The sequence below is a fragment of the Macaca nemestrina genome, chromosome 16, assembly GCF_043159975.1.
Source record: "Macaca nemestrina isolate mMacNem1 chromosome 16, mMacNem.hap1, whole genome shotgun sequence".
Lineage (NCBI taxonomy): Eukaryota > Metazoa > Chordata > Mammalia > Primates > Cercopithecidae > Macaca > Macaca nemestrina.
Window position 1 is genome coordinate 34,231,487 of NC_092140.1, and position 14,615 is coordinate 34,246,101.

General features: G+C 33.2%; 1 protein-coding gene across 23 annotated transcripts in view; it reads left to right on the top strand.

Annotated features, from left to right (window-relative positions):
• Positions 1–14,615, top strand: part of LOC105481703 (RNA binding motif protein 26) — a 93,866-nt gene that overhangs the window by 59,651 nt on the left and 19,600 nt on the right. For all 23 annotated transcript variants that reach the window (XM_024792832.2, XM_071081169.1, XM_071081172.1 and 20 more), the window contains 6 exons: positions 1,847–1,972; positions 2,320–2,394; positions 3,814–3,981; positions 5,521–5,625; positions 9,449–9,649; positions 12,295–12,381. In XM_024792832.2, the coding sequence (XP_024648600.1) occupies positions 1,847–1,972; positions 2,320–2,394; positions 3,814–3,981; positions 5,521–5,625; positions 9,449–9,649; positions 12,295–12,381 (762 nt within the window). The remainder of the gene's footprint in view (positions 1–1,846; positions 1,973–2,319; positions 2,395–3,813; positions 3,982–5,520; positions 5,626–9,448; positions 9,650–12,294; positions 12,382–14,615) is intronic.

Here is a 14,615-nt window from a genome sequence, read left to right on the forward strand (position 1 = left end):
CAACACTTTGGGAGACCAAGGCAGGAAGATTGCTTGAGCTCAGGAGTTTGAGACCAGCCTGGGCAACATGGCGAAACCCTGTCTCTACAAAAAATACAAAACATTAGCTGGGTGTGGTGGTGCGCGGCTGAGGTCCTAGCTACTTGGGAGGCTGAGGATCACTTGAGCCCATAAGGTGGAAGATTCATTGAGCCAAGGTCCGTGCCACTATGCTCCAGCCTGGGTGACAGAGTGAGACCCTGTCTCATAAGTATAATAATTGATCAAATTTTAATACACATCAAGTGTTGTTAAGAACCTTTATTTTTAAATGTCAGCTGTACTGTATGAAACTAGTACAGTTATAGTATTTTAGGTTTTTATTTCATTTAGAGGCTGACACCTTCTTGAATACTTAGAATAGTGATTCGTGATGTTCCCTAATCAAATTTCATGATGAAAGCTTAGAAAGTAGTCTTCAGATTGCTACTTACCTGTTATAACCAGATGTTAATGTTTCAGTGGCTAAAAAATAGGGCCACTTTTCTCATTTATACTCTTAAACTTGAGTAGTTCTTTTAATCTTATTTAGGTCATGAACTCCTTTAAGACTTTAGAAACAGTTTTTCCTCAGAAAACTTGCAGTGTTCACACACATGCTTTGATGTTTAGTTTTATAGCGTTCGTAGATGGCCCTGCAGGGATCCCTAGGCTTCTTTTTAAGAACCAGTAACCAACCACCCCATGGAACTTAAACTGTTTTGCTTTTGAAGGGTAAAAAAGGTACCCAATCCTTTTTTTTTTTTTTTTTTTTTTTTTTGAGCTGACCATTGTGTAGGAAAGGTTGTCCACTCTGACCTGTAGTCATTTCAGTCTAGTTTAGTGCAGAAATGGTTTTTTGAGTACTTATCCTGTGCCCTGGGCACTGTTTGTAGCACTGAATCAAGTTAAAAAACAAGCAAAATCTCTGCCATCTTGGAATGAAGTTTTGGGTTGGTAAGGACTTTAGACACCATCATGTTCATCTTCCTTATTTTATAGATGAGCAAACTGAGGCCCAAAATGGTACTTGATCTTAACCGTGGTCTCATAATTAGTTGGTGACAAGACTTAGGTACTGGAAGATGCACAGAAGAGAAAGGCATAGTCTTTATGTTAATGCCCTTACAATGTAGATGGGGAAAAGACACATTAATTAATATATTATCAGGTCGTTTTTTAACTAAATCGCTAACACTAACTAAAAATAGCTAATAGCATTTTTACCTAATAGCCAAAGGAATAAAATTTCATGTGAAGACCTGGGTAGAAGAGAGAAATGATTCAGGCTTTGTAGAGGTCTTGATTTTGTTAGGCTGATTCTAAGCTGGGTTTTGGGGAATAAGGTCAGTTCAAGCTGAAGGAACATTGCTACCAAAGGAATGGAGAATGAATGCAATAGGGTATGTTTCAGAACTGGAGATTGCAAATGATCATGTTAAATTGAGGGACAGTAACCAGTTTCCTCCTGTGCCATGCTCTTGAGTGTGGTTTTTGCTTTAGTCACTAAAAATATTAGTAAATATATTCAACAACTAATACTTTCTCAGTGATACAGTAATAGCAGTGTTTTTGACATTTTTATGTTTTTCTTTACTTTTTTTTCTATAGGTATTTGGTGTTAATTTTTTTTAAATGTTAGAGCTTATTTATACTCTACCTTTCAAATCACCAAATATGATTTCATTTTTATAAGTATAAAATACGTTTAGTTCAGTGTGTTTTGAAGCTGAAGTTTGACAGTAGTGCTTTAAAGTTGAGTTTTATAGAAAATAGGATATCATGAATGGCTGATACATATTTTTAAAAGTTAAATTTGTATTGGTAGGTGTTGTCTACATCTACTGGCCTAACAAAAACAGTTTATAATCCAGCTGCTTTGAAGGCTGCACAAAAAACCTTACTTGTTTCCACCTCTGCAGTTGATAATAATGAAGCACAGAAAAAAAAACAGGTAAGTACAACTGGTATAGTATAAAAAATTTTTGCATATAAGAAAAGTTTTCTTTGTGTATGTGTTTTTTCAGTGCTTATTGCAAAATAAGACTAAAAGGGTGTTTGTTGGCTGCCACTGAACCTTTACTTTCCATAGTATAGCAGTAAATAAAAATTTTTTCTTTGAAAGAAAGGTTCCCGTGATTAATCTTTGAAACTTGCATACATATTTTAAGTTTTACATAGAAAAGGCTTGCATATAATTTTTGTTGACAGGCTTCTGCGATTACAACCATTTCTCTTCTCTTGAATAGTATTGTTTATCCTTAGTAATATTCTAATGATATTTTTGATCCCTGATTCTAGGAGGCATTGAAACTTCAGCAGGATGTAAGGAAAAGGAAACAAGAAATTTTAGAAAAGCACATTGAAACACAGAAGGTAAAATATTAGAGTTAGATTTGGCAAAATTGCAAATGTTATAATTTGGAGTGAACTTAATGTTATACTGCATAGTCATAAAAAGATTTGCTGTAATTGGTAATGGTAAAACAAATATTTGTCAATGATAATATTGGAGATGAAGAGCATACATCAAATGGTGGGTATACTTATACTTTAACTGGTACTATAGTTATCAACATAAAATGAAATTAAGGTGTTTATTCAGCTGTGTTGCTGCACAGTAGTTTGTTCAACAGATAATTAAATGGAACTTTTTTCCTCAGTATTGATATGTACCTTTCTTTACTCGCTTAGGATCCTCTAGTCCTGTGTTGTTTAGTATAGCAGTTAGTAACCACATCTGACTGTTGATAGCTACATCTGACTGTTGAGCATTTGGAATGTCTCTAGTCCAAACTGAGATGTGCTATAAATGTAAAATATACACTAGATCTCAAAATATAGTACAAAGAAAAAAGTAAAACATCACAATTGTTGAAATGTCACATTTTGGATATATTAGGTTAAGCAAAATATTTTATTTAATTAATTGTATTTGTTTCTTTTTATGTTTTTAATGTGACTGCTAGAAAATTAAAAATCACTTATGTGATTTGCATTCTTTCTTTTGGACCGTGTTACTCTAATTTATAACATTTAATTAGTCTCAGTTCTTGATTATGTCTAGTAATGAAGGTTAGTAGTATGACATTTCAAAATGTTGAAAATACAGAAACTGCATTTTGATTTGAAATGTATATCTTTTCTAATTTAAAGTTGGATGTACTTAAGAGAAATCACAGTACTTTACAAAACCAAAAACTGAAGCCATCCTAATTCAGGAAACCTACAATAATCATGTGGCTTCTTTTACCCCATATTTATCTTGCTTATCTTATTGTTTCCTGTTCATGTTGGGAATATCATTCTCAGGTGAAAAAGTAATTAAACATTCATTTTTTCTAATATCTCATTGTATGAAAGAAACCCTAAAGCTTTTTCTCTCGTTCTTTCTGGGCTGGAGATGACATTGATAGTGGGAATACTTAGAGGTGGTAACATCAACAAATGAATTAGAAAGTAAAATTGTTAATATATTTTTCAAAAATGATAATTTTTCAGTGATAGAATTGAGTTTCTTCCGGTTGTGTGCTTTGAACTTATGTTCTGAGAGACCCGAATAGTAACAGTTCTTCACAAATTTAACCAAGAGTAAAACTTGAATTGAGATACAGTTAGCATCACTGAATCTGCTATTCTGCTATCTTTAGATAATTAGTCATGGTTAGCCTTCTCACAAATGCATAAACTAAAAAAAGTAGTAATATTTATTTTTAAACTTACTTTGCAGTGTTTGTTTTGTTAATGATAGTAGGAGTAATTAGCTTTATTTTTCTCTTTTTAAAAATTTGGCAGATGTTAATTTCAAAACTGGAGAAAAACAAAACAATGAAGTCTGAAGATAAAGCAGAAATAATGAAAACTTTAGAGGTTTTGACAAAAAATATTACCAAGTTGAAAGATGAGGTCAAAGCTGCTTCTCCTGGGCGCTGTCTTCCAAAAAGTATAAAAACCAAGACTCAGGTATTTTAATTTGTATTGTTGTTCATATTACTACTTACTAAAGAGTATTAGACACTACAGTTTTAAGGTTCAGTTTTTCTTGTAGGTAATATCTTATGTTCAAAATCTGACCATTGTATGTACCATTCTCCCCCTGCCATAAATTAAAAAGTATGAACAAGTAAACTCTACTAATTTTTTAAATTCTGTGGAGTTATAGTTGGAAAGTCAGTAATTAGAAAAATAGTCATGGGTAATCTTGAAAAGGCAGCTTGAGGACAAAGTGATATAGGTACTTGACTGCTTGACTGAGAGTTTGAGTTTTATATAGTAGTAGTTGGTGATATAGAGGGTTAATAATAGAAAAGTATTAATAACATTCTGACAACACTGTCCACAGTGGGTTGAAAGGGGAAAATTCAGGTAGATCAACCTATTAGATACAAATAAGTGAGCAAGATAGTTTTAGATGGTAATAAGTGATTAAGAAAACACAGAGTTATACAGTGCTTATATTTGGTGTGTCTGTATGTATGTATATATGTATAAAGTCATGACTCCAGTTGATATTTTAAATTCAAACCCAACATCACGTGGTTCTTCCTTATTTCATATTTTATTTATATTCCCATAATGACAACTTGGTTTCACTAATATCAATATATTATTATTAAACACAGTACTATAATACATTCAAAGTAGTACCAAAATTGCTACAACAATACCGCTCCCAACAGCTAACTAAATATAAAATTCAAAATTTATTTACGTTCTTTAAAGCCTGGGTGTATTCCACTAAAGGTGTGAAGTCAGAACTATGGTCTAAAATTACTTTTGTCCCCCTTTTGTGTAGTTGCTAATTTGATAAAGTTAAATCTATTTGCATTTGTATTCAGTTTTGGATCCTCTCTCTCTGGCCCCAGTTCTTGCAGATTATATTTTATTTTTTGAACAAATGAAACAATTCTCATGGTTCAAAAGAAAAACTATGTAAAAAGGAATACATAAAAGACCCCTTTCCCTTTGATTCCTGGCACTCTGTCCTCACCCCTTATAGGTCACCAGTATCATTAGTTCTGTTTTATCCCAGATTTTCTTTTTGCAAATGTATATATGTAGATAGGTATGTTTTCTACACCAGTATCATTAGTTCTGTTTTATCCTAGATTTTCTTTTTGCAAATGTATATATGTAGATAGGTATGTTTTCTACATAAAAACATACTCCGTTATGCTCATTAGCGCCTTGGTTTTTTAGGGTTTGTTACTTACTTTTCCTTTCAGTTATTTCCTTTAAATTACCCCATATCAGTCTACATAAATCTCCTTCTGGCTGCTATATGGAAAATGAATTATAGGAAAATCAGTGAAAGTAGCAACAAGTTAGGAAGCTGTTGCAGTATTGTGGAGGTGTGGAGTATTTTGGCTTGTACTAAAGTGATTATACTGGAGATAGAAATATATGGATTAAATAGGACTGTGTAAAAGTTATTATAAAAAGGTTTGTATCAGTACAGGATAATAATTACTGTCACCTAAAATATTAATTACTATTTTTTAGATGCAGAAGGAATTACTTGACACAGAACTGGATTTATATAAGAAGATGCAGGCTGGAGAAGAAGTCACTGAACTTAGGAGAAAGTATACAGAATTACAGCTGGAAGTATGTTTAATCACAACTACACAGTAGGCTTGAAAGAAGCAAATGCAGTTGTAGTGGTCAATTTAAAAATATATTCCCTTCCCTTCATTCTCATTAGTAATTGTTGGTAATCCCTGGCATATATATTGAGATGTTAATATAGGAAAGAGGGAAGAGGTCAACAGATTTTTCAGAGCTGCTAGGTAAAATCTTACTTAATGAGGAGTGGCAGTAATTGAGCCTATATCCCCAAGTTCCTCCATTTCTAATGAATTTTATTTCTTTTCTATTTTTGTTCTGTCCTCCCTGGAATAGAAACCTTATAATAAAGGCTTTTCAGGTATTCTTATGGAGATATTCTTTGCATATAAATTGAGTTGCTGTATGACAGTTTTAGTTGGAGAACTATATTGAGAACTATTTTGAAGAATATGTTTACTTGAGTTTTGCCTATAGATGGTGCTGTGGATGTTTAGAAAAGAGAAATAAACTGCTTTCTTGTAATTTAGTTAGATGGTTATTTATATAAGAAACAACTCCTGGTGAAATTAATTCCTGTTATATGACATGAGAATTTTTGAATAGCAAGACGATGTTCAAAATTTGGAACTGTATTTTGAAATAGACATTGACGTCAATAATACAGTTGGCACATGTCTATATTGTGGTTTGATACAGGAATTTAAGATTTTTATACTTTAGATTATTTAGCTTTGTCTGAGATTAATGCTTTTTTCTGAATTTGTTGGCAACTTGATCATTTTTTGGACATGGTAGAAATCTATTTTGAATAGTATCATCCAGGTATTAAAGACTTAACTTTTAGTAGCTACCAGACTTGCCTTAAAGCTCTGTCTTCTCTGAAAGTCATAGGAAGCCATAGGATGTTGTCCTAAATGTGTATACCTTCGTATTCTCTGGAAACTTGAAGTGGTTGCATGTGTGTCCTGCCCAATATTTTTTTGGGGAAAAAAAAGGTTTGAAAAATATTTCTTTTATGTTAACAGAGAAATTGTGTTTTTCCCATTGTAGCAATTTTATGCCAGTGTTGGTGGAATCTTTGAAACAAAATATCATTTTCAAAATTCTGGCCCATAATTTAAATAAATAATAGCATTAACAAAATTCCTTATTATTCTGTGTTTTGCTTTTTTATTATAACATAGCTAAACACTGAATGACATTCTCTCTTTTTCCTTTATCATGGCTTATGTTTAGTTTTCAGTAATTATTAGTTTTATGCAGTAATGCAGTACTTCCCAGAGGGTGTTCGTTCACCACAGTAATTCCATTAGTTGTTAATAGAAAACTAGTGAAAAAGGTTCTTAGGCTAAATAATATAACCTTAGAACAGGTTGTATTGGATGTGCGTTTTTACTGTGGGGTTTCTTAGAGGCTTTTAATTTCTGAATCTCTAAAAATACATATTAAGTATTCAGTGTTCCTCAAATTTATTTGTTCAGGGACCCCCCTTTTCAAGGAGCATTTTGAGGCATTAATATTCCTCAGAGCATACTTTTGTATATACTGTTCTATTACTAATATTAATCCTTGACCTTTAAAATTTATTATTATGTATTATTTTGTTATACTGACAAATGAAGAATTATATATATGATAATCCAAAATGTTTTGATATATGTATAAGTTGTGAAGTGATTATATCAAGCCAACATGTCCATCACCCCACATACTTGTGATTTTTTGATGAAAATTGAACATTTAAAATCTGCTGTCTCAGCAATTTTCAATTATACAATAATTATTATTAACTGTAGTCACCAACCAGTGCTGTACAATAGATGTCTAGAACTTACTCTTCCTATCTGACTGAAATGTTGTATACTTTGACCAACATCTCTCCATTCTTCGTGCCCCCACAGCCGCTAGTAACCACCATTCTGCTGTCTGCTTCTATGAGTTTCATCATTTTAGATTCCATGTATAAGTGAGATCATACAGTATTTGTCTTTCTTTGCCTGGCTTATTTCACTTAGCATTATTATTTGGATATTAGATGATTATTTTAGCTAATGTGAAGATTAACTGTCTTGAGATGAAGAAACTGAAATACTTATACTAGCAGAGATTTGGCAGCTGTGCCAGCTTCACACTTCCATTGGGTATCTCACATCTAAGACTCAACATCTTCAGAGTTTTGCTTATCTTGCTCCTACACCCCATCTGTACAGTTAAGCAAACCAGAAATCTGGCAGTCTTAATTGATTTCCCCTTTCCTTCAGCGTCTATATCTAATTAATTATCAAATTTTACATATGTTACTCCTAAATGTATCTTAAATGCGTTTACTTCTATCTCCATTGCCACTACTGTAGTCCAGACCTCCTTCTTCTGGTCTTTCGTAGTGGCATACTGAATGGTTTCCCAGCTTCTTTTCTTCCTTCTACTCTGTTCTTAAAACTCTAGCCAGAATATCCTCTTCAACACTGATTTGGTTACATCACTCTTTTACTGCTTAAAATCTTTTAATTTATTTTCATGGCTCTTGGGATAAAACTCAAAATCCTTGACATGATCCGTAAAGTTACGTGTAATCTGACTCTGCCTGTCTCCAGGCTTATCTCCCCATCCAACTACACTGAATTATATTCATTCTTTGGGAAATTACATTTCTTTCAGTGTTGGTGCTTTTTTTCATGCCGTAACCCCTACCTCATTCTTACCTTTTTCTTTGCTCCTCCTTTGATTCATTGAACAAGTATTAAATACAATCCACCAGCTACTGCTGGGAATAAAGCAGAGAATAAAATGGAAAAAAAAATAGTTTCAGGGGACATACATTCTAGTGGGTTATTCACTGCAAATCTTTGAAGTTCTTTTCAAATCTTAAAGCATTTCTTCACTTTTTGAGTCACTTCTCATTAATACAATTAAATAACTTAGTTGTTCATGTTGTTTTTTGAGATGGAGTCTTGCTCTGTCGCCCAGGCTGGAGTGCAGTGGCGCGATCTCGGCTCACCGCAACCTCCACCTCCCGGGTTCAAGTGATTCTCCTGCTTCAGCCTCCCGAGTAGCTGGGACTACAGGCACTGAGCCTGGCTAATTTTCAGTATTTTTTATAGAGATGAGGTTTTCCCATGTTGGTCAGGCTGGTCTTGAACTTGTGGCCTCAGTGGATCTGCCTGCCTCGGCCTCCTAAAGTTTTGGGATTACAGGCATGAGCCACCGCACCCGGCCATAACTTAGTTGTTTAATGCTTCTTTACACTTAGGATTTGAGTTTCGTGAGAGTAAAGACTTGTACACAGAAAGTGCACATTAAGTATTTGTGGAATGAAGGAATGGTGTGCTGTCATCATACAGAATATTGTGGTAGAATATCAATATGTTACAATGGTTCTATAATGATAGAGATAAGTAATTAAAATGATTTGAGATAACTGTACCTATTGAAGTCAACTGGCAAACAAATAGAAACATTGTATTTGAAAATCATAACTGGAAAAAATATTTATTGTGAATGTAGGTATTATTTATCTGTTGATTAGCCTGACTTCTGTAGTAACATTTAACACTGTATACTTGGAAATCAGGAGTTGCTGATCTTTTGGTGATATATCCTGATATCTTAGAGAGCAAGAACTTAGAAAAAGGCACAGTTAGTAATTCCAAGGCCTCAGTGTTATTTTTTTGTTTCAATTTACTAGCCACCTACGTTTACTTTCACCAAACTAAAATCCCGATTTAAATTATGTGATCCTTCTATAGAGCATTTGAATACATTGTCAAATTGCATTAAAGTTTTATTCATCTGCCAGAGTGTAATGCTTGGCTTGTGTTAGTAATCGCAGCATTGTTTAACCTGTGTGTCTGATCTCTTCTAGGCTGCCAAGCGAGGGATTCTTTCATCTGGTCGGGGCAGAGGAATTCATTCAAGAGGTCGAGGTGCAGTTCATGGCCGAGGCAGGGGGCGAGGGCGAGGACGAGGTGTGCCTGGTCATGCTGTGGTGGATCACCGTCCCAGGGCATTGGAGATTTCTGCATTTACAGAGAGCGATAGAGAAGATCTTCTTCCTCATTTTGCGGTACTTTCTTACTGCTCAACAAAACAAATACTGATAATCATCACTGGGGATAGTAGACATATTTAAAGAGGATGTTATGAAAAGGACATAAGTAATTCCAACTCGTTAATCTGAACAAAGGGTTTGAATAATCTTTAATTTTTTTGTTAATTTAAAAACAAACTAGGATTTGTGTAATTATCTAGAAGAGACATTACTATTCTTACACTTAGTAGGCCATGAAGTATTGTGAAGTGAACAATATAAACTTTATTATTTCAGAGAGGGAAGACTTGTAGTTTAGTTTTATTTGATATTTACTTTTAAAGAAAAAGTTAACATATTGCATGGGCCATCCAGATTTTTAAAAATTAAAATAGGGTTTGTATTTGTTAAAAATGTATTCTTGATCTAGCTGACCCAGTATTGAAACAAGATAAAATTTTGACCTATGATCTAGAAGTTGCCTTAGTCTGTGTCAGGGTGTAATGAAAAAGACTTTATCTAATGGTAATAGATTGACCTACAAGAAGGGAGAATGGGATTCTAGTCTCTGTTAATCCATTATTTAACTTGGACTTCCTGGGATTTATTAGGCTCGTGTTCAAAATGAAGATTATACCTGCTGAATGACCCTTTCATCCCAAATGCTGTGATTCTTAGTGGTATCCCAGAGATTGGTTACTAAGCATCAGTTTTACCCTCAGCATTATATTTAATAGTAGTTGCTCTGGAGATATGAAGGAAATAATCAGTTATTTATCCTCAAGGCTTTTAAATATATCAGTTTAACACAGAGTAAACTACAGACATAATTTATAATGAAATTATAATTTATTAAGCACTATAAATACTTTAGTAACTTAGAGAAGTATCACACTGGCATATGATGGAAAAAACAATAAAGGAAAGTTTCATGAAGTAGTAAAACTGTAGTTTAGATCTTAAAGAGTAGGTAAGCTAGTAGGTAGGTACATAAATGATTTAACCTTTTGAAAATTCAGACTTAGGTGTTATTGGAGGCTTGCAGCAGTTACAGATATTTTGTCGGGACATAAGCAGATATTGACAGAAATGGTTTATGTTTAAGAAATAACCAAAATGATTAGTATTTAAGAATGAGAAATCTAAAGTCCTGTTCTTGATGGATTTGAAGGGATAAAGAAAGGAATTAGAGAACTAGAAAGGAGCTTGGAGATAAATCTTGCCCAACTCTTCCCTGCTGTGTACCCCACTTCCACACCTTCCACAAGAGAAAGGAGATCCAGATAATTTGTATGTTGTGTATAGTTTTACAACTAATCAGGAAACTAACAACGAATGTGCTAAAATAATCCAAACAGACAAAGTGAGTTTGTTGTGAGTATGTTTTGGTGAGACTAAAGTTCTTTTGGCTGGAGAAGTATTCAGAGCCTCTGAATAAAAATTCTGACATGCATTTGGACGTTCAAATTTCACTCCAAAGTTCACATTTAAATTATTAGTCTTAAGTTTAGTTGAAGTTTAGCTTCTTTCTCTCAACCTATAATTTGAACACATGGTGGATGTCAAAGAAAAAAATTGACATTATTTAATATCTGTAATATTAAAGGGCCATTAACTGTTACAAATTGTGATTAACAAAAATGCTGTATATTCCAGTACCAGTAGTAATAGTAATAAATATTATAACTGAAAACCTGTAGAATACTTACTTTGTGTCAGGTATGCCCTCTGAGTGCCTTATGATAATTCATTATGAGTTATTTGGATAACCCTGAGAGGTAGATACCTTTATTATGTCCATTTTAGAGATGAAGAAAATGATGCATGATGAGGTTAAGTAACTTGTTTACACAGCTAATAACTGGCAGAGCTAGAATCTTAGTGGCTCTAGGACATTCTCTTTACTGTGCTCTCCAGAACATTTTTATGATATGTGTGGATCTAAGGAGATTAGTTATAAACTTTGGGGGTGTAAGAAGGAAGATATTGGTAATGATATATAAAGGACTAGAATTTTGTGGGATAAAGGTTGCTGTTTGTAGAAAAATCCTCCCACACATGAGGGAAAAAATCCAACAAACCACAAACAGGAATAATATAATGTTTTTAGTGTTTAAATGTTCTAAACAAGTATAAAGTACAGTGGAGTGTGTAGTAAGCAAAACCATGGTCAGTTAGAATGTTAAACTTTTGAATCAAGAGAACTGTAATCTCGTCCCAGTAATTAACAATTAACTTTGAGGAAGTTAACTTAAATTTTCTTTTTCTTTCTTTCACCATTTGTTGGGAATGATACCAAAAACTCATAGAAATTCTGAGGATTCAGTATGTTGCTTAAGAAAGAGTTTATCTTGGGATTGGTTTAATGAGTATAAGAGGAAAGTTAGCAAGAAAGCTCAGGCTTTGACCATTATTTCCTTCATTTAAAGCATACTTCAGTCGAGTATAAGTCTTATTAATTCTGGGAAGTGTGAATTGTGAGTAAGATTGGAATATAGGACCACCTTTTATAATATCAAACACTAAAATAAGTTGCTCACTATACTTTTCTGTTAACCATTATGAATTGGTATGTATTATGGGTTATATTTATTAGTATTTTAATGTTTTTTAATACCATTAGGATTTTTGGATATTTCAAAATATTTATTTGGAGGAAATACTTTTTTTTTAATTTAAAGCAATATGGTGAAATTGAAGATTGTCAGATTGATGATTCTTCACTTCATGCAGTAATTACATTCAAGACAAGAGCAGAAGCTGAAGCAGTAAGTTTTCAAAATAATTTATCAATTCAGATTTAAATGATTTATAAGTATTACTTTTAAGTTTTAATATAAATGAATTGTTTTTAACTTACTAGATAATACGCTTTGATAATAGGTAGAACACCTGAAGTGGAATTCATGCCCTCAAAGAATGTCCTAATGCAGTTAAGCAATTCTGTGTATAACGTAATACAATTAAAATACGTATTTAGTCACCAAGTGGAATGTCAAATTGTGTTGTCATGAGATACCAGGGATTCTCCTTTCTTTCTTTTTCATAGTAGATAGGGCCACCCCACTACCCATTATTCTTTTTTTTCAGCTGACCCAAAACAGGATCTGCTTTGGCCGAATGAGTGGTGAGGGATAAGGTACAAGCAGTTCTAATGTCTACCCATCTTAACCATTCCTCATCTGCTGCTTTCTGGTCTCATCAGGGTGAACTCTAAAAGAAGTGTCCCTAGTTCAGCTTAGCCCCAACTAGACTTCTGTGACTTTTTGCCTAAGACATGGTATATACCTCTAACTTTGAGGGTACTTTTAGTAAGGTTACCTTAAACCATCAATCTTGAATTGTCTTTCCAAGGACTGACTGGAATATATGCAACCTTGTCTTTCATTTGGGTTCCAAAGATTTAAAAAAAGGAAAATGGGAGTGAGGTGTGGGGGATTCATAGGAGCCTTTTTTGCCCTGTGTGTGTGTTCTTTCTTCAGGAATTATAGAGAAGACAATGTCACTGTTTTGTCCTTGCCATTGTTTCAGGGATGAAATAGTTTTCCAAATGAAAGAGTGGGATGCTTTTCACAAGTTTTAAATTGATTGCAACTTAAATAAGTTTTGAAAAAACCTCTAAATTTATTTATCCTCTTTGTAGTGAATGTTCTCTGCCAGCACAGTGGTACATTGCTTACCTGATAGAAGTTGCCTTTGGAGCATTGTAACCAGTATAAGACTATGGGTCTGATAAGTCATTCAACTGGAGCCTTAAAATAATCTAGTTTTGGGGGTGAAGGTAGGGGGTAGTACACTATTTTATAAAACAGGAATTCCTGATCTTAGGGTGTTCTCTTTTTAAAGCTAGTTTTGAATAATCATTTCTTTAATGATCTTTTGTGAAAGTAAAAAGTAATTTAAAATTGATGAGATTTTAAAACTCTTATATGTGTGTATGTTATATTGAAAAGGGTATATCTTTGATTAAATGTTCTCTCCAGGGTATTGTTAAGTGCAAGTGTAGAATAAACTTCCTTTCAGTGGTGGCTTCAGTTGACAATTTTTAGTCTCTTGCTAGATAGGTAGTTATGTTCTATGTATTTTCTAGGGAACAGTGGTATTGTAAAACAATGATAGTTATTACTGTACAAATGGTTAAAATATTGCCAAATTTGTGGATTTAGTAAGAACTTTAAATATGTACTACTTCCCTTGCTTGCTTATATGGCTGAGAAATATAGGCTGAGACCTGTTGACACATACCTTCTTTCTTGGGTCTTGCTTTTTGTACCTTAGATGTTTATACAATGTATTTTTCAAAATGAATAGCAATCAAAAATACCAGGGATTAATGTATAAGGAAGACTTTAACACTGAATTACAGGAAGGTTGAATAAGTGACAGAATAACTAAGGTCAAATTAGGTCTAATGAGAGTTACCTATTTAGAGGAAATAGCTTTAGTTGGATTTACTTAATAGACTAAAAAGAGTAATGACCATTGCTATGATAAATGTTTAGATTTTTAGTTATAAAAATTGTTAAACCATAAACATAACCTTAAACCAGAAAGTTTCTTAAAATTTTGTAGTGTTGGAAAGAATAGAAAATTAAGTTGAAGCTTATCTTATACAAGCAGGATACATATAGAGCAGTGGTCTTCAAACTTTTGGATTTCAGGGAACAGTAAAGTTTAGGAATTTAAAAATTTGTGTGTTTGTCATAGAGGTGGCAATTTTTTATTTTGCCAGGGAAGAATACTTTAAAAATACAAAAAGATTGTCATGTACTATCACCATTGTTATATAAAATAAAGGAAATTTTAACACTGAAAATGTAGGAGAACATAAACTCGCAATAAAGGATAGACTTCCCAAGGAAAAATTGTCAACTCTTGCCAATGTTTACTTTCAAATATTACATTGTTCTTATTTGCTGGACCATTGTCCTAGATGAGTGAATGAATTTATTTTCTATAACCAATAGATGCATAGTATTTCAAGGTGAAAGTACAGGAATAA